We start from the raw sequence: 24,543 nt of genomic DNA, 5'->3' as shown, positions 1-24,543 counted from the left end.
CATAATTCTGATTTCTCTCCTCACACTTATTTCAATAAATATTAACTAACAAATTATTTTAAGGCACCTTCCTTTGGATTTCCTCTAAGACAGGCTCCATGTGCATGTGGGGTGACCCACCAGTGAACACAATCTATGAATTAACTTCTTTTTAATGAATGGACTCATTTAATTAACTCCTTCATTAATTGACCCATGACTTTTTGAAGTGGGTACCATTCTTATTTCCATTTTGCAGATGAGACACTGAGGATCAGATTGATGAAGACACTTGCTCTAGGACACATGGTTGGAGCTGGGGCCAGGACTGGCCTACCTCCGAGCCAAGACTGTGCACCATTCTCTAGGCCCCTTGAAAGGCATTAGGTCAGGGAATGCCTGGGTGGCTCAGTCTATTAAGCCTTCTGCTCAGGTCATGATCCCAGGGTCTTAGGATCAAGTCCTGAATCGGGCTCTCTGCTCAGCAGGGAGCCTGCTTCTCTCTCTGCTTCTGCCTGCCACTCTGCCTACTTTCTCTCTCTTTCTCTCTGATAAATAAATAAATAAAATCTTAAAAAAAAAAAAAAAGAAAAGAAAGGCATTAATCAGACTCCCCACAGATGACAGTGTTGTGGAGGGATGTGTATGCATGTAGACAGACAGACAGACAGACAGACAGACACACACACACACACACACACACACACACACACACACACACACCCACCCACCCTCCCTCCCTCCCTCCCTCCCTCCCTCTCTCCCTCCACCAGCTCTGGGAAGTGAGAGATGCTCAGGTGCTTCCTGCAGTATGTTTACGCCCCCTTGTGGCCACATGTGAGGCTGTAGCTGGATCTAGATTGACTAGTCCATTCTAGTCAATATCCACCAGGAGGGGCCCAGCCTCGCTTCTTAGCGAGCTATGCTAGGAAAGAACCTTGGGAGCGAGGTGGGGGGGTAACTCTTGTTAAAATATTTAAAATATTGTTGCTGCTGTTTGTGCTCCTGCTTTGCTGGGCACCCTAAGCTCTTGCTTTGTCTGCTGTCCAGGGACTCCCGTCCAGGGTGGAGCAGGAAACTGGTCAGTGCCACCAAGCACCACTTGGCTATTGGGAAAAGAGCATATGGAGGCCTGAGGCAAAGGCCCCACTGTTCACTAAAGGTATGGAGGATTGAGGAGGGCATGCCAGGCAGGGGAACAGCAGGGGCTTTGCCCTGGAGGTAGTTACATGAAACTGGAGTTAAGTGTGGAAAAAAAAGAAAAAAGAAAGCTGAATTAAATTTGACCCAGTCTCCAGCATAGCCTGGGGATGGGGGTGCCCTGATTACAGTGATGGGTCCTAGTTCTTCAGACAGAAATAGCTCCAGAGCCAAGGAAAGGAGGACAGCTCTGCTTCAACACCCCCACATACTCCTTTTTGCCCCATTCCATAGTCACTGTACAGCTAGGAGGAGGGATATGACCCTGCAACAAACATGGGAATGACTGCCCCCGTTGAGCAGATGGTGATACAGAGACTCTAAATTTGACTGATGTCCCTTGCTCAAGTCATGCATCCAACGGATGGCAGTGCTGGGGTTCTTATGTCTGCCTGACCCATAGCCCTGCCTCTGAAACCACCCATTACATGGGGTACCTCGTGCTAGAAGAGGCTCCTGTCTTTTGGAAAAGCAGGTATAAAAAATGCTCAAAAACTTCATAAATGAGCCCTGAGGTCACAGTGCCATCCTGTCCCTAGGCAGGGAAGAAAAACTACACAGTCTGTGGGTTCTCAACCTTCTACAAGAAGTAGGGTGTTAAAGTGGAAGTTTAGATTGTTGCTATTGGCTGATTAAAGTATATTTGGTTTTCCATGAGTGTGTTTGCAAGGCACTAAGAGACCAGGCTCAGAAAGGACACACGTCGTTAGCACCCATGGAGATGAAGGCCCAATTTAAATTAGTCTTTACCTAAAGATGCCTAAATAAGGGGTGTCTTGCTGGCTCAGTCAGTAGAGCATGTGACTCTTGATCTTGGGATTGTGAGTTCAAGCTCCACATTAGGCCTAGAGCTTACTTAAAAATAATAATAAGATTGACTAAATAAAATGACAGTATGGGGAGAGAGTAACGGTCTTTCCCTCAGGGGAACTCTTCCTCTGGCTTCAGAGAAGCTCCAACAGGCCCCTTAGGCTATTAAACATGGATAAAAAGCTTCTAGAAGAGTGGCTTGATTGTGAGTCCAGAGAGCAAGGCTTGGAGCCTTCTTAGCCACAAGCCTGAAAGTGGGACCCCTAGGAACCTGGGTAAGTCGATTCAGGTCTCTGGACTTCATTTTCTCTTCAAAGAATGACTATCTGAGCATTTCATAAAGTACATAACCAGATGTGACTAGATTTATAGCAAAAAAGAGGACCATGGTGAAATATTTAGAATTGCTGTAAGAAAGTTGGATAAATTCCTTTTACTGCATTATTTCTCAGTGCCTTGACCAAGTCGATGTCATTGTGAATCTGTTCCAGGGGTGGGTAGTACAGATGGGACTCTTTATCTCTCGGAGCTTTTTCTAGGATGCTGCTCCACGAAGCACACTTTTAGAAAGTGAGACGCTTTCTCCTGTTCTTTCCAGCCCTGGCGCAAGGGTTAAAGATGGGGAAGGCAGGCCGGGCCATAAAATTCAAGTACAAGACCTTTGTCCTTGCTGTTTTTTCTTCAATGGAATGCTCTCTCCCATATAGGACAGGCTCACTCTCTAACTTCCTTCAGATCTCTCTCCAAAGCCTATCTTATCAGAGGAGCCTTCCCTGATTTCCCTGTATAAAACAGCCTTGGGGTCCCTGGCCCTCTCTCCAGCTGCCTCCATTGTCCCAAGGCAGCCCACTGTGACTTCTCCTCTCACAGTCCTACATGTAAGGGTGTAGGACAGACATTATTGGGGATTTTACTGATTATTAAATAACGTGATGCATGTCAGAAAAGAAAAAGTGTATAAAGAAACAAATGGAAAAGGAAAAAATATGAAAGTTTCATGACCCAGAGATAAGCACTGTTAACAGCTAGGTGCGGGCCCTGCTGTTCAACTTTTCTCTGCACGCAAAGATACAGGCACAAAGGGAAGAAGAGGAGGAGGAAAAAAACCACATAAATAAATAACTGTTATTATGACACACACACACACACACCCAGTTGTAATCTGGCTTTTCATCTGATGTTCTCTTCTGTCCTAGCTAATAGCTCCTTCCCGGTCTTTCCAACCCCACGCTCAGTGTCTTGTTAGATGTCGGGGGGACACCTGCTCAGGTGACACTGTACCCCCTCACCCCTGAGCCTAGGTCACTTTGTCTCTCAAGGAATTACCCCTGGGCCTGAAAGGGGTGCTCCAGGGCCTTGGGGGTGGGAGCCTCACAGGAGCAGCACAGAGCACCTGCTGGGCACCCTTAGTTTCTTAGAGAATTTCACAGGGTAGCATAGGCCACGATGCAGGGCCATTGCTTGCTGATGGAGCCTACTCCATACCCTGCAGCTACAAGAGAAGGCACGAGAAGCGAGAAGCATGGAGGGGCTCCAGGGCTGTCTTCCAACTCCCTCTTGCTTCCTCTTACCCATTCCAAACCCCAAGAGTGGTTCTTCTGCTCCACTCCAAACTTACTTTCAAGAAAAGATATGAGTCACTGGCAACTTGAAGTGCCAGTGCCAACTACCAGGCCCACAAAACTGCCCCTTCCAAACAAGGAGTTCTACAGAGGCTCAGAGAGAAGAAGTGACCTGCCCAAGACCACACAGCAAACAGGAGCAAGAGCTGGGCCTCAGGCGTAGGACTCCAGGATGATGGAAAATCCTGGGCCTGCCAGTGAATAAGTCTGAGTCAAGATGACTGTGGGATGGTGGTGGCCAAGGAACTGATTGTTTTGGGGTTACAGGAGATGACCTCTGGCCTAGGTCATCACAGCCTTGGGTGCAGCTGATCCACCAAGCAGGTAAAAGAGACTGATCTGTGTTTGGAAAAGCCTTCAAGAGACAGAAGTAGCAAATGAGTTTTCCCCTAAGGGGTCTGTCTGCCCATCTGCCTCCAGGGAAGGCCAATCTTTAGCTTTGGCTCTACTACCTAGGAGCTTAACACAACCACTTTGAGGCTTCCTGATAACCTGGTGAGGTCTGTTGCTTCAGAGCAAGTTTGAGGAGAGGGCTGAAACAAGACTTGCATTTTTAAAAAATTCCCAAGCCTTTGTCACTAGTGTCCCCAAGACTTGCTAAATATGTCCTTGAGTTTGCTACTCTGTATGGATTGTTAACCATTCCCTCTGAAGGAGAGAGGTCCCTGTGTATGTGTGTGTGTGTGTGTGTGTGTGTGTGTGCAAGCACACACGTGTCCATGTGTGTGGTCAGTTTGGGAGAAAATGGCACCAGGAAAAGCCACCTGCTTGGACAAATGTGGTGAAGCTGAGTTACTTGATTTGGGATGGCACCAGTCTGGGATACAATTGTCTGAGAGCACAGATGTGCTCAGAGCAGTGGGAAGGTTTTTCTGGGTTTATTCAGATGTGTTGAGGAGCGATGATGCCTCTGAACCTCTCCATGGATAAGTGCATCTACTTGCTGGCAAAGAAGAAAGATACCTGAGGTTTCTACAGATTCTCACAGGCCTAGACGTTATAACTATATCTATAGTTATAGACGTTATAACTATCAGGCCTAGACGTTATAGTTTTGGCAGTTGGGAAAAAAAAAATGGCTGTACCATTTCAGTTCCCCCGACACAACATTATCCTCAGATCCAGCTTTCCTAACATTCCATAGAAACTCTCATCCGTGTAGCTAGCAACTCAGGGAATTTCTCCAAAATCATCCAAGATATCTAACTCCCTACCCAGGTCAGGCTGTTTTTTAAAATACAGTTTTGCTGCTGCTGCTGCTCCTTCTTCTCCTCCCCCTCCTCCTCCTTTCTTCCCCTGATTATACAAGATAGGCCAGATGGAGTGATATATATGTATGTTTACTGTAGAAAACTCATATTGGGGGTGCTTGGGTGGCTCAGTGGGTTAAAGCCTCTGCCTTCAGCTCAGGTCATGATCCCAGGGTCCTGGGATGGAGCCCCACATCAGGCTCTCTGCGTAGCAGAAAACCTTCTTCCTCCTCTCTCTCTGCCTGCCTCTCTGCCTACTTGTGATCTCTGTCTGTCAAATAAATAAATAAAATCTTTAAAAAAAAAAAGAAAATTCGTATTGTTTACCTTTGACTGTCTCTCTTTCTCTCTCTTTTTAAGATTTTATTTACTTATTTGATAGAGAGCACACATGCAAATGTGGGGAAGAGCAGAGGGACAGATAGAGGGGGAGGCAGAGAGAGGAAAGGGAAAGAATCTCAAGCCCACTCCACACTGAGCACTGAGTGTGGGGACCAAGTTGGGACTGGATCTCACTACTCTGATCACGACCTGAGCAGAAACCAAGAGTCAGATGCTTAACGGACTGAGCCACCGAGGCACCCCTACCTTTGACTATCTCTTTAAGATAAATTAAAAGAAGTAGAGTAAGTGGATCAAAGATCTATCCATTGGGTAGCCTCAATTTACACTCCCAGCTGCCTAGATGGCAATGCCTACTCACTAGTATGAGTGTTGTTTTTTTTTTTTTTTCAAAGATTTTATTTATTTATTTGACAGACAGAGATCACAAGTAGGCAGAGAGGCAGGCAGAGAGAGAAGAGGAAGCAGGCTCCCCGCAGAGCAGAGAGCCCAATGCGGGGCTAGATCCCACAACCCTGGGACCATGACCTGAGCTGAAGGCAGAGGCTTAACCCACTGAGCCACCCAGGCGCCCCACCAGTATGAGTGTTTTAATGTTTGTTCATGTCCATGTTTTAATGTTTGTCAGGCTGACTGACAAAAACCAGTATCTCATTTTAATTTGCTCCGTTACAACTGAGGCCAAGTATTTTCACATTTCCTCAGAAAACAATAGCTGATCTGCTGCTTTTCCCTTCTCAAGGAGAGTAAGTCCTTTTCCTTCATTTGTCTTCTTATAAGGCCTTGAAACAAAGAACCACTAGGAGACTGGCTGGAGTTCTTGGGCTGACCGTCATATGTCAGTGACTGAGCTACTAGCTATAACCCTTGAAGGAAAGTTCCAGTGCACACAAAATTATCAAGGGCATATTTTTATTTTGGAATTGTTGTTGTGTGTGGTAACTTAGAAAAATTCTGTGGTTTCAGAGTTAACAGAATGCTATAATTTTTCTCAGGAAAGTGTGGTGGGGGCAGCCAGCTGTGTGTCTCCAGCAGTCACCTCAGGCACCCATAAACACCTACAGATGGAGTAATTAAGCTGTGTCACCCTTTGTCACCCCAAATGAATTATCTATATGAAAAATAAAAATAAAATTGCACCATTTCTTTAGAATGCCTTGGAGCTACTTTTAGTTTCAGTCTGAACGAGTCTTCTCAATATCCAGGAAGAGAGATAATGCAAATTATGCAAATTATGATTTACAGATAAAACTTCAGGAAAGGGCCAAGGGTGAGTGGCAGTATGTCATACCAGGAGTAAGTCTGACAGGAGCTGTCGGATGGCACACACGTCCTTGGGTCCACATGGGCTGGCCAGGCTCTCCAGGTAAGCTGGCGTGTCTTCCTTCCTGAAGAACACATTCTCAGGGCTCTCTAAGTGGCCTCTCTGGTCATGAGTTTTCTCTCTTCCAGGAAAGGACTGCACTTGCTTTACAACAGTTAGTAGAAGAGTTTGAGTAAATCCATTAGTAAGCGAATGGGATAACCGGAATCCCACAAGGCAGGGGACTGAGGCATTATCTGGTATCTTGGTTCTCAGCCTTTCTCAACCTACCAACTGCTAACCATTTCGGGTAGCTGTCAGTGACCAGACCAATGTAATTGTCTTTTGAAGGCCCAATGGTCCCTAGGGAACCAATGAAGACTGCAGAGCAGGAATTTAAGTTTTAGAAGGGTAACTGTCTAGTCTATGTTAGAAAAGCTGCTAAATTGAAGTGGAAGGCAGGGAGCCAGATGAGAGGATTAGAATAGGGCCCTGAAGTCGCTGGAGACAAAAGCCTGGATTGGAGAGATACTTGGGAGATAAAGCGAACAGGATTAGATAACTGACAGGAGAGGGGGTAGAAAGAGGGAGAGTAAAGACTCCCAGAATTCCAGGGGCACCCAGGTGATTCAGTCAGTGAAGCCTTCGAGTCTGGGTTTGGGCTCAGATCATGCTCTCAGGGTCCTGAGATCCAGTCCCAGTTAGGTTTCCGCGTTCAGCGGGAGTCTGCTTAGGATTCTCTTCCTCCCCTCTCCCGCTACCTCTCTCTCTCTCTAATAAAAATCAATAAATCTTTAAAGCAAAAAAAAAAAAAAAAAAAAGACTCCCAGGCTTCTGGTTTAGGCCATCTGGGAAGACAGTGGGCCCATTACTGTAGGTTAGGGCAGGAGAGCAAGCACAGGCTTGGCAGGAAGGCGTATCTACCGCCTCCAGAAGGAGGTGTACAAGTGACTGAACATAAGGCTGCGGTGCCTGGGAGAGGGGTCTGGACCAGTCGGCAAAGCAATGGAGAGGAAGCCGTGAGGTATTATTAACAAGAGTAAGGAACTGGAGAGGCTTCTCGGTTTGGGGTGTGCAGAGTGTGGGAGGTAAAGCGGTGGGGTTCCAGCCAGACGCTCAGCCCCCTCACCATTCAGAGCCCAGGAGACTGGTGGGGATGGGTGGGGAGGAACCGGATTTGGTCCATCCCGCCCTGCCCGCCCCCTTGTCCTCCTCGGCTATTGGACAATTTCTCCGTCCGTCAAGAGCCCGCCTCCGCAGGTGAACCAATAAGAGCCGGCGAGAGGATGCTTCCTTCTCCATCTAGATCTGCACAAGGGGCCGCTTCAAGGAGGTGAGGCTGGAGGAGTGGCAGCCGCGGCACTGTGCGCAGGCGCGGAACTGACGGGACGGACCCGGCGGCGGTGGTGGCGCAAGCTGGTGAGAGGAGAGCGAAGGTCCGAGGTAAGGAAGGGGGGCGATCGTGGGATGCGGACTCTTCCTCCAAACCCCTGGGTGTCGCCTGCGCCTGGCTCACCCCGGCCCGCAAGATTGGATCAGGTGATGAGGTGGAGAGCGGAGGTGAGATGAGGTGAGGGGGCGGACCCGCAGCGACGGTCACCCCACCGCGCGCACGCGCCACGTGGGCTCGCGGACTTGCCAAAGACCCTTGGCTTCGGACCCGGGCACCGCACGAGCTGCTTTAGCTCTTGGAGCACCCCTGTGAGCTAGGCGCCTCGACTGAATTTGCCTGTTTGGCAGGCTGAAGCTGGGGCTCAGGGACGTGGCCGGTGCGGGCTTGAAGGAGATCGGGCTTGGTGGACTCTAAAGAAGAGCCCGAACTCTTCTTTATGAGGCTGTGGGTCAGAGACTTGAACTTGGGACCTGTTTGATTTTTTGAGGGGCGCGAAATTGTTTGGATCCCTGCTGCGGCGGACCTTCTTGGGCTGGAAAGCGTTGCCTGGTTTCTCTGTAGGGCCCCGGAGGGGTGGGAGGTGCCAGGAGCCCTCTGTACTCCTTGACCTACCGCCCCGGCCCCACGTTCAGCGGGGTGGGCTGAGGGGAGGAGGACGATCCTTAGTTCTGTAAGCTCCCCGTGCCTCAACAGACAAACTTGTGGAGGGCTGGTCTTCTGAACAAAATCCGAAAACACGTGGGAAACGCTCCTCTTAGGTCATCTGAGAAAATAAAATAGAGCAGGGGTTTTTTTGGTTTGTTTGTTTGTTTTTTGTTTTTTGTGGTTTTTTTGGTCTAAGAAAAAATGCCATCAGAGTCTGTTGAAGCTGCTAGGAAACTGTTCCTTTCGTGTCCTTGGGGAGGCATGTGAATCTTTTGGAAATCAGTTTGGCAATACAAATCTACACCCTCTGACCTACTGATTCTGGCCTTCGGGAAATAAGTAGGTTAAAACCTAAGTAGGGAAAAGGTTGGTGTGCAACACAGTGCCGTTTGGTGTTCCATAAATGTTAGCCAATGGAAACGACCTCTGAATCTACAACAGTGGAGAACAGTTAAGTAAATTGAGATTGTTTATGCCAAAATGGGGTATTGCACATGCATGAAATTTATTGTGAATAAAATACTTTTAAAAAGAAAACCACAGTGTACATTGTGGTTTCAACTATATAAAAATGTATACAGAATGATTAGAGGAGTCACCTAATGATAAAAGTAATAACTACCTTTTTGGAGCAGAAGAGTCATATTTCATTAAATCCTCAAAAAAAACCTCATGAGGCTGGTGTTCTCATCCCACTGTCAGACAGCTGGAGCTTAGTCAAGTGAAGCAGTGTATCTGATGTTAGAGAGCTCATGTCATACCTGGTTTGCTTTTGGGCCTTTGGCAATGCCATGTCGACCAGTAGTTGAGGGCCTGTTGTGTTCCTTGTGTAGGGCTGGGCCCTGGAAAGCCACTGGTGAGTAAGGGAACCTGGGTTCCTGATTTCATGGAGCTTATAGAACAGTGGAAAAGCAGGTATCTTGCGTCAGTTGTGAGGAATGAATGAGCCCGTGGGGAAGCCTTCAGTGGCTCTCTAAGAGTGGAGAGCATATAAAAACTCCGTTTTCTCCACTTTCTGGAATGTTACTTATGTGTTGTAATGGGAGGTAGGGCAACTTACTTATGTATTTTGAATTTAGTCAACTCTTTTGAAGTTTATCTTAAACTGCATTTGTTCAGGATGGTAGCACATGTTTTCAGAAGTCATTGTTTGTTTGTTTTAAGATTTTATTTATTTATTTATTTATTTGACAGAGATCACAAGTAGACAGAGAGACAGGCAGAGAGAGGGGGAAGCAGGCTCCCTGCTGAGCAGAGAGCCCGATGTGGGACTCGATTCCAGGATCCTGGGATCATGACCTGAGCCGAAGGCAGAGGCCCCAACCTACTGAGCCACCCAGACACCCCCAGAAGTCATTGTTTTTAAGAAATTGAATTTGAGCTTTCTTCGACTCTTTAATTTTCAGGTCTAAAGAAAGCCCCTTTTGCTGAAGGAACACATTTGCTGGTATAGTTTCATAATGCCAAGTACTTTGCCCTTCTGGATCTTAAAAAATTCTGCGAGGAGCGGCATTGCAACATTACAGGGGGGCAAACGTTTATATTCAAGGTGGGCCTCAAATGGAAATGAAGCAAGGTGGAGACTCTTTTCCTACCTACCAGGCACCAGAAAAAGCAGTGTCCCGTGCAGTGGCTTCGCTCTGCAGAAAGCCTCCAGACACACATCAACAGAGGAAGATGACTTTCAGTTGCAGCTCAGCCCTCAGCAGGTAAATGAAGTTCTGCGAGCCGGCGAGTCAGCCCACAAGATTCTTGACCTCGTCAGTGGAGTCCCAAATTCGGTGTTACGGTTTGAGAGCAACCAGCTGGCTGCCAATTCCCCGGTGGAAGACCGTCGAGGTATCGCTACCTGCCTACAGACCAATGGTCTGATGTTTGGCATCTTTGACGGACACGGTGGCCATGCGTGTGCTCAAGCAGTGAGTGAGAGGCTCTTCTACTATGTGGCCGTGTCACTGATGTCCCAGCAGACCCTGGAGCGGATGGAGGGAGCTGTGGAAAGCATGAAGCCCCTGCTGCCCATCCTGCATTGGCTCAAGCGCCCAGGGGACAGTATCTACAAGGATGTCACGTCCGTGCACCTCGATCACCTCCGTGTCTACTGGCAGGAGCTGCTTGACCTGCACATGGAAATGGGACTCAACATTAAGGAAGCATTAACTCATTCCTTCCAGAGACTGGATTCTGACATCTCACTGGAAGTCCAGGCCCCCTTGGAAGATGAGATGACAAGGAACCTTTCACTCCAGGTCGCCTTCTCTGGAGCAACAGCTTGCATGGCCCACGTGGATGGAGTTCACTTGCATGTGGCAAACGCTGGTGACTGTCGGGCCATCCTTGGGGTCCAGGAGGACACTGGCATGTGGTCTTGTCTACCCCTCACCTGCGACCATAATGCCTGGAACCCGGCCGAGCTGTCGCGGCTGAAGAGGGAGCACCCTGAGTCAGAGGACAGGACAGTCATCGTGGACCACAGGCTGCTGGGCGTCCTCATGCCCTGCAGGGCCTTTGGGGATGTCCAGCTGAAGTGGAGTAAAGAGCTGCAGCACAGTGTCCTGGAGAGGGGCTTTGACACCGAGGCCCTTAATATTTACCAGTTTACCCCCCCACATTACTATACTCCCCCCTACCTGACTGCCAAGCCTGAGGTCACCTACCACCGGCTGAGACCCCAGGATAAGTTTCTCGTGCTGGCCTCAGATGGTCTGTGGGACGTGCTGGGCAACGAGGAAGTGGTGAGGCTGGTGGTGGAGCACCTGGCCGAAGCAGGTCGGCACAAGCCAGACCTGGCCCAGAGACCTGCCAACCTGGGACTCATGCAGAGCCTGCTGCTGCAGAGGAAAGCCCAGGGGCTCCACGCAGCCGACCAAAACGCGGCCACACGTCTGATCAGACACGCCATAGGGACCAATGAGTACGGGGAGATGGAGCCTGAGCGGCTGACAGCGATGCTGACGTTGCCAGAGGATTTGGCGAGGATGTACAGGGATGACATCACTGTCACGGTGGTGTATTTTAACTCAGACTCAATAGATGCCTATTACAGGGGGGGTTGAGAGGCTCCCGTCTGGCCAACGTTAACTTAAATGCTTTGCTAAGACATTTTTCATTTATCCTTAAGCTGGCTCTTCAGACCTTACTCTTAAAAAGGCAGGCAGATGTAGCTTGCTTAAAAATAGACTAACGTGAGCAGAAAAAAACTAGCCTTGGTTTAAAAACAGTAGCAGTGATTTCATGTCCCCGAGTGTTTTGGTCACCTTTTCTATGCAGAGAGGGCAGGGCATGGAGAGCATATGGGCTTGGGCCCATAGCCAAAGCCCTTTTATAAAGACACTCTTGTTAAACTGTCAGCCTGAGCCTTCCGAGGGTAAGTTTAATCATCGTTCTGAGAATGTGAAGAACTTCAGGATTTTCTGAGGTTATGCCGCAAAATCAGCACACTTGGCAGTTTTCCTCAGTTCACAGTCGTGGACAGCTAGACTATGAAGGAAGGTTTTGTTTAGTTTTTATTTTTAAATTACTAAGACCTAGGTTTACAAAGCATATTTTAGAATACTTTTCTATGCAACATTCGAACTTTTTTGTGTGACTCTACTTGTGAAAACATTATGTGATGCTACACCCTCATTGTGTTTTAGGTTGGCCTAAAACCGAGTCCTCAGAGTTGCAAACGGGCCTGTTTGTAAGCATGCTTGGAATGATTCGTCTTGGTTTTCAGCCAAGAGGGGTGAGGGTGGGTAGGCCTCTACCAGCTGAATTCACTTGTGCATCTGGCGAGCCCTTCTGCTGTGTCTCACCCCTTGAACCTTTGAGCCATACTAGGAGGTAACTTCTGTCTAAGCCTTAATTCCTGGCCTTCCCTGCATTAATAAAATACCCTCCGGGCTTAGCCTCTGGGCAGGTTAATTGAGAGCACTTAGCCTTTCTGATTATACCTCTCAAACATTCTTCTGTGAATTCCACCTAATCCTCCTACCTCTGTTCTGCTGACTGCCTCGCTCTGCAGCTGCTGACTGCGCAGTGCTGTCCAGGAGGAAGGCTCCCTCTCCAGAGGGTTGCAGGGAAGGAGAAGATGTGATTATGTACCATGATAGTTGGGACAAGTCAGTGGGCAGGACTGGCACGTGCTATGGATTTTGTACTTAAGACTAGACCTGAGCCTGGACTGTGAAAACACAAAGGATTTGAGAAGTCACTAACTGAAGGCTGCCTGATCACCTCCTGAAAGGCAGGAGGCAAGTGGGAGGAGTGAGATTGGTCAGACAGGACACTTGCCTGGAGACTGTGGGCTGAACGGCCTCAGCTGCTCCTTGGGGAGCAGACCATATTTAGTATAGGAGTTGGGGCAAAAATAAAAATGTGACCCGTAATGACTTCTGTGGGCGGCACAGTCTTCGTGTTTATTTCAAATGAAGGTACGTGCCTCCTTTCTCGGGGAACGAATTTCATGTTCTCGTGAATTGCGGTGGCATTTAAACAACAGGAAGTGTGTCCCTAAACAGAAACACACATATAATCCCACAAAGCTGACCATTCTGTCTTCCCGCACTACGTTGGTTGAACCCTCTCTTCGTCTCCATCTTGTGCCATCCACTGAAAGAAAAGAGAGTTTGACTTTTCATGTCCCAGTGACATTCATTCATGTGTTGGGGACTTCTAGCTGGGAGACATTCCTCTGTCTGCTTTCCAGTGTAACTTTTTGGTGACAGGGGCTTCATCTCTACTCAGTGCTTCAGGCTTGGTCATTCTATTTCAAAACCATTAGTGTTCCTTTTGATCTCCTACATCCTAATTGAGAAATGAAACATGAATCACTGCTATTGTGCTTGCAGGAAGGTTTGTTGCTGGAGCTGAAGACTGCTTGTCTGTCATCCTTTGTTCTTGATGCCAGCTCAACCCTGGCCCACCTCCGGGCATTTACCATATTTCTGACTGTCTGAATCCCATTTGGGAGCCTAGCGTGGGTCACAAAATACATCTGATGCAGTAACTCATGGGACAGCTGAGAGGACACAGACTTCCTGCCTGCTTCTCCAAGCATATCTGTGTTCTCTCTCTGCCTAATATATTGCCCGCTTTCTAGTCGGTATATTGAAGTGGAAAAAAGGCTGAATTGTTGTCTGCCTTTTTCCACAGTGAACTCTCTCAGGCTCTCTCAGCTGAATGCTCCAAGGAGAGCCTCCTGGTTAAGCCCCAGCATGTCTATGTCCCCAACCCAACTTCTGGTGTCACTGGCCTTTCCGAGGCAACATAGGCTATTGCTGGAGGACACTGGAATTTGAGAGGGGGTTGGTGGTACTTGTCAGTCTTCCAGAGCATTTATCATTTCTTTTATGTGAAGCTTTCAATTTTGAGACATCTAAAATGAACTAAGAAATAAGATGGACCATTTAATATTTTGGATGTAACTTGAATACATTATGCTTTGGTTCTTTAAATTGCATCATAGTTTAGGTAAGAGGCTTTGGTAATATTGGCATAATTTAGATATTGTTTTATGTATAAATAATACAACCCTGCTGATTCCGGGGATTGGTCAAAATAGAGAAGATGGTATCATTCTAGATTCAAATTAGAATGCTAAGTCAAGTTACTTAGATTCAGTTTTTCTTACATAGTATTTGTAACAGTCAAGCTAATTTGTTATTTTTTAAAAAGCTGATTTGTTAAAATGAAAATGTGAACTTTGAGGTATGTTAATATATAAACAGTTTTCCCAGAAGTCGGATTGGCCTAAAAGATGGTTTGCATCAGACACAATGGGTAAAAGTTCAGTTTAGACACAACTAAGTTGCACCTTGTGTACGTCAGTGCAATAGAAACAGCTTGAACTTGAGTCAACTAAAGAAGAGAATAATGAATTGTATGGAACAAGAAAATGTGTTCAGAACGAGTCTGGCTTGACTCTTTGGTCTCTCAGTTCCTGGTAACCTATCTTCACTTGACAGCTCTTGGGAGAACTCTGCTTCCCAGATTAAACCAGAGGATCCTGGAATGGAGCCATCGTAGTTTCATTTTAAAGTGGTGCATTTGTCTCAACATGACTCCTTCCCCTGGCAGAAAAAAACCCTGGTGTAGCTTTGGAGCTGGGCTATGAAGACTGGTGCTGCTGTCATCATGTCGACTGCCTGGCTTATCACTGAGCGGGAACGTGTGCTGCTGTGCCATCATCTCTTGAGCTGGCTGAGCCTCTGTCCCTTATACCTGGGGCACCTGCTGTGTAACGTGCTTCCTGGAAAATAATTCTTATCAAGCATTGACTTGGAAAAATGATTAACCCTGTTCTTTCATATTTACTGACATTTGTATTTTAAGATGTATAGCAATGTTCTTATTGGACATGGATTTTCTAACTGTTAGAGATATTTAAATGAAACTTGTCAATAAAAGAGGCTAAATGAAATTTGGTGTCTTTTGGTTTGAATAGTAATTTCCTTCATTCCTTAGGGTACTGGATTAGTCCAGTCTTTGAGTCACCACCTTTATCTGGCCAGGGAAGATTTTAGTCTGTTCAAGGCCCCCCCTCCCCCATGCTCCCAAAGAAGTTTTCTCTGCAAATTTTTGATGGCTGCTGACCACACACGAAGTCCTCATTTGGTGTTAACCCTGTGTGCAGGGACCTGAAATGAAGGAAAAGGAAGTGAAGGCTTGTGTTGTAAGGATGTCCACACACTCAGTGCCAAGTCCTGCTGGGGTTTCGTATTATTTAACTGAGTTCATAAAACCAGCTTGTGTTCAATGCAGAGCCAGCGTTAGGGAAAACTTCCAGGCAGTTACCTCCAGTGTTGAAGAGTCCCCTCCTTCCCATCCCCACTCCCTGAGCTCTGTCTTCCTGCCTCTGAAGAGAAAAAGCTCCTAAGGACTGCCCCCCCATCCCCCCCCCCAGGGCGCTTCTTGATAGCAATCCAACTATTAAGTCATTAACACTTCAGTGTGGGCTAGGGTGGTTCACCTGGGCTTGAAGAGGAGCAGGTTTGCTGGAGGGAAAGGTGGAAAAGGGAATGTCTGAGGTCTGATGAAGATAAGAGGAGGAGCTCTTTCCCTCTTGAATATCACAAAACTGAAAAACTTGCCCCGGACACTATGGTAGGGCTGAGATTTGAACCAAATCCACAGTCCATCCACTTGTCCCAATAATGGCCCCTTCAAAAAGGGAACATAATGCATGAAAACTCTTTCATTGCACAGTTTCAGCCCAGGGTGGGTGGAGATGGGATGGAGAAGTAGGTGGTGCTGAAAAGAAGCTAGATATACTTAACACATGTGTTCCAATATTCCGTCATTTTGGAACATGATAAAAATACAAGGGAAACGGAGAATTAAATTTTAAAGATTGAGCTCTTTGGACTCCTTCCAAGGGGAAGAAATAAATTCATGTCGTTTCCTTCATATCTAGAGTTTTTGTTTTGATTTCACTTGATGCTGTTAAATCCCCTATAGTGGTTCCCAGGCTCGTGGCCCTCTGAATCCGGGGTGGCCAGTGCTCCAAGCAGCTCCCTCTGGAACGGGTGAGTCCCTACCAGACTTCTAGGGGTCAGAGTGTCTTTGTTCCATGAGCCCTTGACCTTATCTGTCGTGTCTGGGAAACTGCCTAGCTGCAAGGGGCAAGGCGGAAGTAGGCCAGGATACATTCCTTTCTGTCACGTCTGGAAAAGTGGTCTATGGAGGGACTTTCCAAAACCTGCTCTGTCCCAAGTCTTCACTCTTCCTGCCTTTCCAGAATTCTGGAAAGGATAAGGCCCAACCTTATCCTCCCTACAGCAGATGAACAGAAAGAACGTCTGCCACCAAATGCTGCTCTGTCCCGTCCACCCTGCACACACCTTACGCCCTGGGTCCAAGGCTCCCGGGATGGCCCCTCCCAGTGGGGGGCTGAGAGGTGTGACCTTGGGCACAATGGCCATGAGGATGGGAAAGGAGCATGAGGAGTGAAGAACAGGGGTGGGTCTGGTCCAGTGGGTCTGAGGACAGACTCTGGGGTCTTTATGGAAGCAGGGATGAGAGTGCAGTGAGGGCTAAGGCGAGAGGTAGCCAAATGTGGTTGGGTGGGCAAGGGGGGCGCCTTCGGTGGTCTCCTGGGAGAGGAGAGCGAACGCCGCCAGGCAAAGAGCACTGAAGGGGCTGTGGGCGTGGCCTACGCCTGGTCCGCGTAGAGGTGCGGTGGGCGTGGCTTTCTCCTCGTCCGCTTGGAGGTGCGGTGGAGGCAGCACCGCACCCCTCCGTTCCCCTTCACTTCCCCTGCAGCGCTGAAACCAGGCGCTTTGGGGCGTTGGTTCTTGTTTTTCTCCTCTCCACTCCACTGCTGTAATATCAGGCCTGGCCCCCTGTCCTGCTGATTGTAGAATGAACGAGGAAGGATGGGGGGATTGACAGAGGGAGGGATGATTGGGATGAGGGGGGAGCAGATGAAGAGGAATCAGTCAAAGAGAGGTCAGAGAAGTAGTAGCAAAACCGTGAGCGGTGGTGTGAAAAGGTGTGAGGAAAGGGGCTGAGGAGAAAACCGGTGGGTGTGGATAGACGAAAATGCACAAGTGATTTTCAAAGCATCGCTAAGGAGAGGCAAGGAATTCTCATGTGGGGCTCAGGACACAGGGTGGGCCTGGAGGGTGGGGGCTGGCTCTGTGATAAGAGGCGGGCTGAGCTGCTGGGATGACCCTTCCTCTGAAATAGTGTGGCGTGGTGGGTAGCGGATGGGGAATGTCATGGAGCTCACAGGTCTTTGGCTTGTGGGAAGGGAGAGTATCCCTGGGTTCACTTGGGGCTCCAGCGGCTTTGCTGACTCCAAACTGGACTTTGGCACGAAGGGACGGAGGAGCCAGCTCTTTTCTGAGCTCTGCCTGGTGTTTGGTCACTCAATCCAGAGGAGGACATGACAGGAACACCAATGGGGAGCGCTCGCGCCTGGCTCCGCCTGTCCAGGCACTTTGCTGGGGGATTCTGCCCAGAAGCAATGTGAGACAGGAGTCTGCCTCTAGATGTCACCATCTGGCCATGTTGGTGCCAGCCACAGCTGGAGGGAGTGGGAGGACATCATGCCTGAGAAGAGACCCTGAAGCACGGTTCGGCCAGAGCAGAGGGTCCCTGGGACTGCAGCCTGGGACACCCTTCAGGGAGCCTCACCAGACCCTGGACCTCCCTGGGGCTGGAGTGAGTTTGGGGTAGGAGAAGGACCCTGTCCTGTGATCACTTAACCCTGCTTTGTGGGGACAGGGCGGCTGAAGTCCCAAAACAGCCAGAGCCGGGTGGTGGCTGTAGGTGGTGGGGGATCAGTCTCCCCCAGTGTGGGTGCTCCCCTCTGTGGACCGCTCCACACCTCTGAACCCTTCCCACCTCCTCTTCCTGCTCCCTGAAGCTGGGCCCCACAGCCAGCTGCCCAGCTCTGGAGTCCACTGCCCCATCCCCTGTCCCAGCCCCAAGAGCCGTTCAAACCACCTTTACCCGCCACCCGCGGTCCCCAAACAACAGCTTCCCCCTCCTGTCAGCTCCACCCAGCACACAGCAGTCAGAGTGACCGTGGTCAGACTCAAATATTATGTATCACTCATCAGCTCCAAACCTTCTAGGCTCCCCCTCACTCTTGGGAGAAACCTCAAAATCTTCCTCCCCAACTTCCTCCATTCCTCCCCAGGTGTCACACAGGAAGAAAGAAATGAGGAGAGAGAAAAAGGCCTTTCTTCCACAAGCTGAGGTCACCTCTTCCAAGAGTCAGGCTGCCCCCTGGTCACCCCTGGGAGGGAGGCTGGAACCGTCCCCCCTTTTGCTCCTTGTGATTTTAAGGATGACCACAGATTCTTTGCCACCCCTCCCATCAGGCTGTGGGGTCTAATTCTCCTCCTCTTCAATCTGGGCTGAACTTTGATACTGGGGATTGATATTTGTGTGTGGCAAAGTCTGGATAACTGGTCGATCTGAGAGATGGCTGTGATGGTTAATTTTATGTGTTAACCTGACTGGGCTAAGGGATGCCCAGAAAGCTGGTAAAATATTATTTCTGGTTGTGTCTGTGAGGGTATTTCCAGAAGAGATTAGCATTTGAAACAGTAGACTGAGTAAAGAAGTGGGTGGGCATCAGCCCAGGGCTAGAACAGAAAAAAGAGGCCAAGGGAAGAAAGAGAAAAATGTGCTGTCCATTGAGCTGGGACATTCACTTGTGCTCTGGGACATCTGGTGCCCCTAGTTTTTAGGCCTGTGGACTCTGACTGGAACTTAGACCATTGATTCCCATGGTTCTTCGGCTTTGCACTGGAACCACACTGCTGCCTTTCTTGGCCTCTAGCTTGTAGAGAGCAAAGCATGTGGAAGAAAGGCCTTTTTCTTTCCTGCATAAGCACGTGAACCAATCCTTCATAGTAAATCTCACGATTATATGAAGCAAGTATCATGAAGCCATTCTACACATGGTGAAACTGAGCCTGGAAAAGTGAACCAATGTGCTCAAGATCACAAAACTAGTAATGTGGAGCTGAGTTTTGAACCCTGGTATCTGACTTCAAAACTTCCTCTTGGCTTTCATGTGATTGCCTAAGCGTTCATGTGATTCTGTTGAATATCCACTCATCTGATAAAAAAAAATATACCAACATGCCCTCTCTGCTCCCTTAAATTAAAGTCAGGCAGGGAGGAGTGATCTATCTGTGCAAGCATTCTAGCAGAAGCTAGAGGAATGTTTGGCAAGATGTGAACTGGATGTACTGTCAGGGGTCCCACCCTGAGGCTGGGTCTCCTTCTCTGCCTGGAGCAGGGCTGTGTGGGTGCAAGACAGGACGCCTTTACTTGTGTTCCCAGTCAGCCTGGCCTGTGGGGTTGGGAAGGCAAAAGCAGGTGGAAACTGGGGGAGGGGTTGCTTGCCTCAAGCAGGTGAGAGGGGCCTGCAGATCAGAGCCTCCCTGGCTTTCCTGACCTCGGCACCCTGGACTGGTCTCCAATCCCCCTCCCTGCCCTGGGCTTGGCACCTCTGGCTTGGGGAAGAGCCCAGAACTATTCTGCCACACAGTGAAACCTGCTCTCCTGTCCAGCACCTGTCAGAATGTATCAGAGAGAGAAGGAGAGAGGGACAGGACCAGGCAGCCGCAGAAGGGGGGGGTTGGACAAATATGGCCGTGGCCCTGGTGTCAGTAAGAAAGAGAAAGTGGACACCGCTGACATGGCCTTGCTCAACATACTGGACAAAAAGATTCTGGTGCAAAGTCGGGTGGACTTTAAAGTGACAGTGAAAAAAAGTGATGGTGGAAGACCTTTATTATTAGACGGGAAATTGCTAAATGGAGATACTGTAAGTGGGGGGGGGGGGGTAGGGTGGGAAATCACATTATGAAACTGAATGTACAGTGTGACCTCAAGCTGAAATCTTTCCCCAACCCCCCAGCCCTCACACATGCCCCTCCACCAGCTCCCTCGTGACTTAGCCCACAGGCCAGGGGCTGGCAGTGGAGGAGGGGACTGTGACTATATTGGGAAGGGGATGAGATCACCCAGAGGCTGGCTGATTTAGAACCGGGTAACTTTTTCCACCCATATGGCTCTCAGAGCCTTCTGCACTGGCTCATAAACCTTGGCGCCAGCCTGCAGGGTAGAGGGGAGCCACGATCCCCTCCCTAGGGGGGGAGATGGTGGTTGAAGTTGGATAGGGGACAGGTACTAGGTTGAAGTTAAGATAGAAATGATAAGAGTGTGGGGCGCCTGGGTGGCTCAGTGAGTTAAAGCCTCTGCTTTCGGCTCTGGTCATGATCCCAGGGACCTGGGATCGAGCCCCACATCGGGTTCTCTGCTCAGCAGGGAGCCTGCTTCTCCCTCTCTCTCTGCCTGCCTCTCTGCCTACTTGTGATCTCTGTCAAATAAATAAATAAAATCTTAAAAAAAAAAAAAAAAGACAGAGTAGACCTAGTTGTGCCCAGGGTCCTGCTGGGATCCTACAAAAGCTTTGCTCCCAGAATGCTGAGTGTTCTAGCACCACCGGGGACCTTTTTGGGCATTTCGTGGGTGCAGGAATATCCCAGAGGGTGGCGAGGGTGACCACCTTGTGGCAAGCTGAGCCAGGTCCCCTTGGGCCCAGCTGTAACACCTTGTTTTGTCTTGAGATTCCTATTTGCCCGCCTGACTCTCCCCACCGAGAAGACCCCACCCCCACCCCACCCCCATTCCTGGCCAAACCCAGGGGAAACCCTGGTTGGGGGTAGCTGTGAAGGAAGAGACCCAGGCTGGGAAAGCAACCGAGTTCCAGTTCCAGCTCAGCAAATAACTAAGTTCAGTTCATTTCCCACCCTTGACCATGGTGCCCATCAGTCACCCTCAAACCTGTGCTCCAGCCTCAGGGAAATGTCACAGTAGGTCACAGCATGTCCCAGTCCTCAGAGATTTTGCCCATGCTGTTGTCCCACCCTGGTCATCCTTTCCTACTCTGGCTGCCTTTGTCAACCCCCACCCCCTGAGCTGGGTCAAATGTCATCTCTCCCCCAGTCAGTGTCCACCACGCTGGCTTATCCATTTCCACTGGGGTTGATCCTGAAGGCAGGGGCTGGTTCCAGGGAAAATGCTCAAACATGTTGGATGAAGAAAGGGGAGGAGCCCTGGAAGGAATGAGGGGTCAGAAGAGGACCAGCTGTGAGCCCAGCACCGTCCTGTGCCAGGGCCTCGAGTGGGACCTTGGGGCCATAGCAAACAACAAAAGCTTATGGTTTGAGGCACCCTGACCTGAGCTTTGCAGGCAAGGAGCAGGAGCTGGACAGAACCAGAATGAGCCAGAGCATCCCCTCCTTAGCCCAAGCCCTGGGCAGCGGGGCCAGGAATGGAATTCTCCAGTTGGATGGAGTTTTTCCTGGAAAATCCCCACAAGCCCTTCCAGAAACGTGCTTTTGTGCCTGACTCTGACTCCTTCAGACTGGTGGGTAAGAGGCCTGTCGGCAGGTGGGCTATACAGACAAGGCCCTTGCCTTCTCTGGACCCCTTGCACTCTGGGACAGCCGAAATAGAGATTCACACATCAATTGTGCACTAACTGTCAGCTTCAGGGATCGAGGTCCCTATCATTTGAGAAGGACGCTGATGCTTGGAGATGCCAAGCGACTTGTCCAAGATCCCATGGCCGAGTCAGGATCTGAAGCCCACCTCTCGAGGGTTGGCCTGCATACGGCTCCCGTCCCCACACCCCATTCAGGATTCCTGAAAGGGCAGGGTGAGCCTGCAGGCCAAGGATGCCACTTCCAGCTCAGTTCCATTTGAGCAAGCCTGGCCTGGCTCTGTGCCTGCCGCTCTCAGAATAACCCTGGTAGTTCTGGGCATGGATCACTGGCCATCACCTGGGATCTATTTCTGTCCTTCGGGTAACAAGGAAGTCTCACCTTGCGCGGTAACCACTTGAGACGAGGGTGGAACAGGTGACCCCCCCAGCCCTAGCTGACCTTGCTGCCCTGTTGGGAAGTGACCCCAGAAGGGAAGTGGGAAGACTGGCTGTCCTCTTTTCCCTTCCCAGCCACTTCCCAGAATCTGGCTTTCTACCCCATCTCCTCTTCCCCTCTTCTTGGCAGTCCACACCCCCTGCACACACACACACTATGACCCGGAGGCCAAGAGGATCTTCATTTCTCCTCATGACCCGTTGCCAAATCTTCCACATCTGAACAGCTGGAAAATTCTTCCTCACATCTAACTGTGGAAACAAGCCCATTTCCTTAGGTTCTAACCGGAGGGTTCTAGAATCTGGAGCTGCCTGGGGATCCAGCATGTCGAACTTGACCTTCTGGGACTCTGAAACCCTATGGGAGCAGGGGTTGATGGCATTTGAGATGGCAGAAGCTGCAGGCATATCAAAGACATTCTGAAATGTCAGGTACAATCTCAGGGGTCCAGAATACAGAGAGGAACACCCCAGCCGAGTTGGAGGAGCTCCTTTCTACAGAATCCAGTTGTGTTCCTGGAGGAATATTATTGCCCGAACTCAGCAACATAAATCCATTTTAAATAAAAAGACTGGAAGGAAACCTGATTTTAAAAATGTTACTGTAGGGGCGCCTGGGTGGCTCAGTGGATTAAGCCGCTGCCTTCGGCTCGGGTCATGATCTCAGTGTCCTGGGATCGAGCCCCGCATCGGGCTCTTTGCTCAGCGGGAGCCTGCTTCCTCCTCTCTCTCTGCCTGACTCTCCACCTACTTGTGATCTTTCTCTCTGTCAAATAAATTAATAAAAAAAAAAAATGTTACTGTAACAACAAAAACAAGAATGACCGTCGCTGTAGTGACAACATAAAAAATAGTAGTTCTTCCCATTTTCTGAGGGCGCCTGACATGCCAGCCCCTGCGCTAAGTAAGGGCTTTGCTCATACTATCTCAGTTAATCCCCACAACGTGCTCTTCTCTCCACAGCCCTGGCCAGCGGCCTGCAGGGTGAGCCCGATAAATGAGGTTGGATTTTGCCAGATCTGCAGCTTCCCCAGAGGTGGATGGAAAGCCCTCAGCCCAATACACAGGGGATGCCATGCTCCCCCCAACTGGCAGTGCTGGGTATCAGAGGGCAGGGCTGGCCCCCAGAGGCTGCCTTCCAAGAGCCAGCCAGGCCCACCTAGTTGACCGCAGCCCCCACTTGGCCCTACTCCTGCAGGCGCTGGGGCTTGAAATAGTGGCCGTTTGAGAGCTGACAATCAAAGGGCAGCTAAAAAAAGTCCGCTTCAGTCTGGGCTCTGTCGCACACGGCTCTTAGGGCCTATTTTGGGGGAGAGGGTGCCGACGTGCCAATGGAAAATCCATGAGGCGGGAGTCTCCAGGGTGGGGGACCTGCGTGCCTCCCTCTCCCCATCCTGGCCACCCACCAGAGCATATGTGCATGGACACGTACACACACACACACACCTGCAGCCCTCAGGCCGAATTCCTTACTGGACTTTGTTCTTAAAACAGCCTAGGAAAGGGATGAAGAAACTGAATCTCAGAGAGGGGAAGCAACTTGCATAAAGTCACACAGCCGAGACATGGACAGGACTGTGGCTGACCTGGGCTTCTGCAGCTCACAGTACAGTGCTCTTCTTCTAGAGGAAGCCCCTGCCTATGAACTCACCGGGGAACCCAACACATTGTCTTCTGGGTCATGAGAAACTCCGGGCTTGTGTCTTATCATTGGGATTGGGTGGGAAGCTGAGGACAACCTGCAGGTCTTAATGACCACATGGGAAGATGTTCCCCTGGAAGTCCCACTTCTGATGGGACCTTGCTGGGCTGTGCAGGCAAGAGGCAGCTGCTGCAGACCTTGTCCCAAGTGAGCCCATCCCCCAACCCAGTCCATGTGACCATCTCACTGTCCCCCTACCCAGGCCCCCAAAGCTGGCAGCCCTGGCCAAGTTTCCAGAGAATGTGTCAGATAAGGGGCTGGTACTCATGACTCCCTCCCACCCAGCCACTATCTCTGACCCTGTGGCTACCACTAAGTAGGTAAGAATAGCAACAACCCCTGCGACAGGGCAGGCACACAGGGACAACACAGCGACATCTTCAGGCAAGCACCAGGCCCCCTGAGGCAGCAGTTCTAGCCCTATCCAGCTCCCCTCACTGTCCTGGGTCCGAAGTCCCACAGCATCTTAGGAGACAGGGCCAGGCCTCGGCCTTGGCCTCTGTTGCCTCAATGGATGGGCTGTGGAAGGCAGCTTGCCACCTTGTTAGGGCCTGCCCTCTGCTGAGGAATCGTGTGACCTGGAGCTGCATACTCGTCCCTCTCTAAGTCCAGAAGCAGGACAAGGAGGCCCAACCGCCCCCTGGAGACTGGCAAACATCCAGCGAGGCCTCTCCTGGGGCTAGAGCCCTTTGTTGTCCTGGTAACCACAGCCTGGCCGGGCTGTCAAACACCCCCATGAACCCTGACCCTCTGACTTCCCAATCAGTGGGAATTTGGACGGGGTAATGCTGTGGGAGTCCCTAGGACATGAGTACAAGGTAGGAGGTCATGTTGTGACTGATTCCCCTCTTCAAGTCTCCCTATGACACTCCTGTGGGTGTGCTCCACTGTGTCGCACGAGTGT

The 24,543-nt window shown here is 49.8% G+C and overlaps 1 protein-coding gene across 6 annotated transcripts; it reads left to right on the top strand.

Annotated features, from left to right (window-relative positions):
* Positions 1–6,428: 6,428 nt before the first annotated feature.
* Positions 6,429–14,947, top strand: PDP2 (pyruvate dehydrogenase phosphatase catalytic subunit 2). 6 transcript variants are annotated; one of them, XM_082711977.1, is made up of 3 exons: positions 6,429–6,569; positions 7,813–7,949; positions 9,951–14,947. In XM_082711977.1, exon 3 carries the CDS (start codon positions 10,005–10,007, stop codon positions 11,598–11,600), a length of 1,596 nt encoding a protein of 531 aa, XP_082568103.1. In that variant the 5' UTR covers positions 6,429–6,569; positions 7,813–7,949; positions 9,951–10,004; the 3' UTR covers positions 11,601–14,947. The 6 variants fall into 6 exon arrangements, with proteins under 6 accessions (XP_082568103.1, XP_082568104.1, XP_082568105.1 ...); XM_082711978.1 differs by having other exon boundaries at positions 6,465–6,569; positions 7,767–7,949; XM_082711979.1 differs by having other exon boundaries at positions 6,472–6,569; positions 7,752–7,949.
* Positions 14,948–24,543: the final 9,596 nt, after the last annotated feature.

The sequence above is a fragment of the Mustela nivalis genome, assembly GCF_964662115.1.
Source record: "Mustela nivalis genome assembly, chromosome: 18".
NCBI classification, from domain to species: Eukaryota; Metazoa; Chordata; class Mammalia; order Carnivora; family Mustelidae; genus Mustela; species Mustela nivalis.
This window is presented reverse-complemented; position numbering and strand designations above follow the sequence as displayed.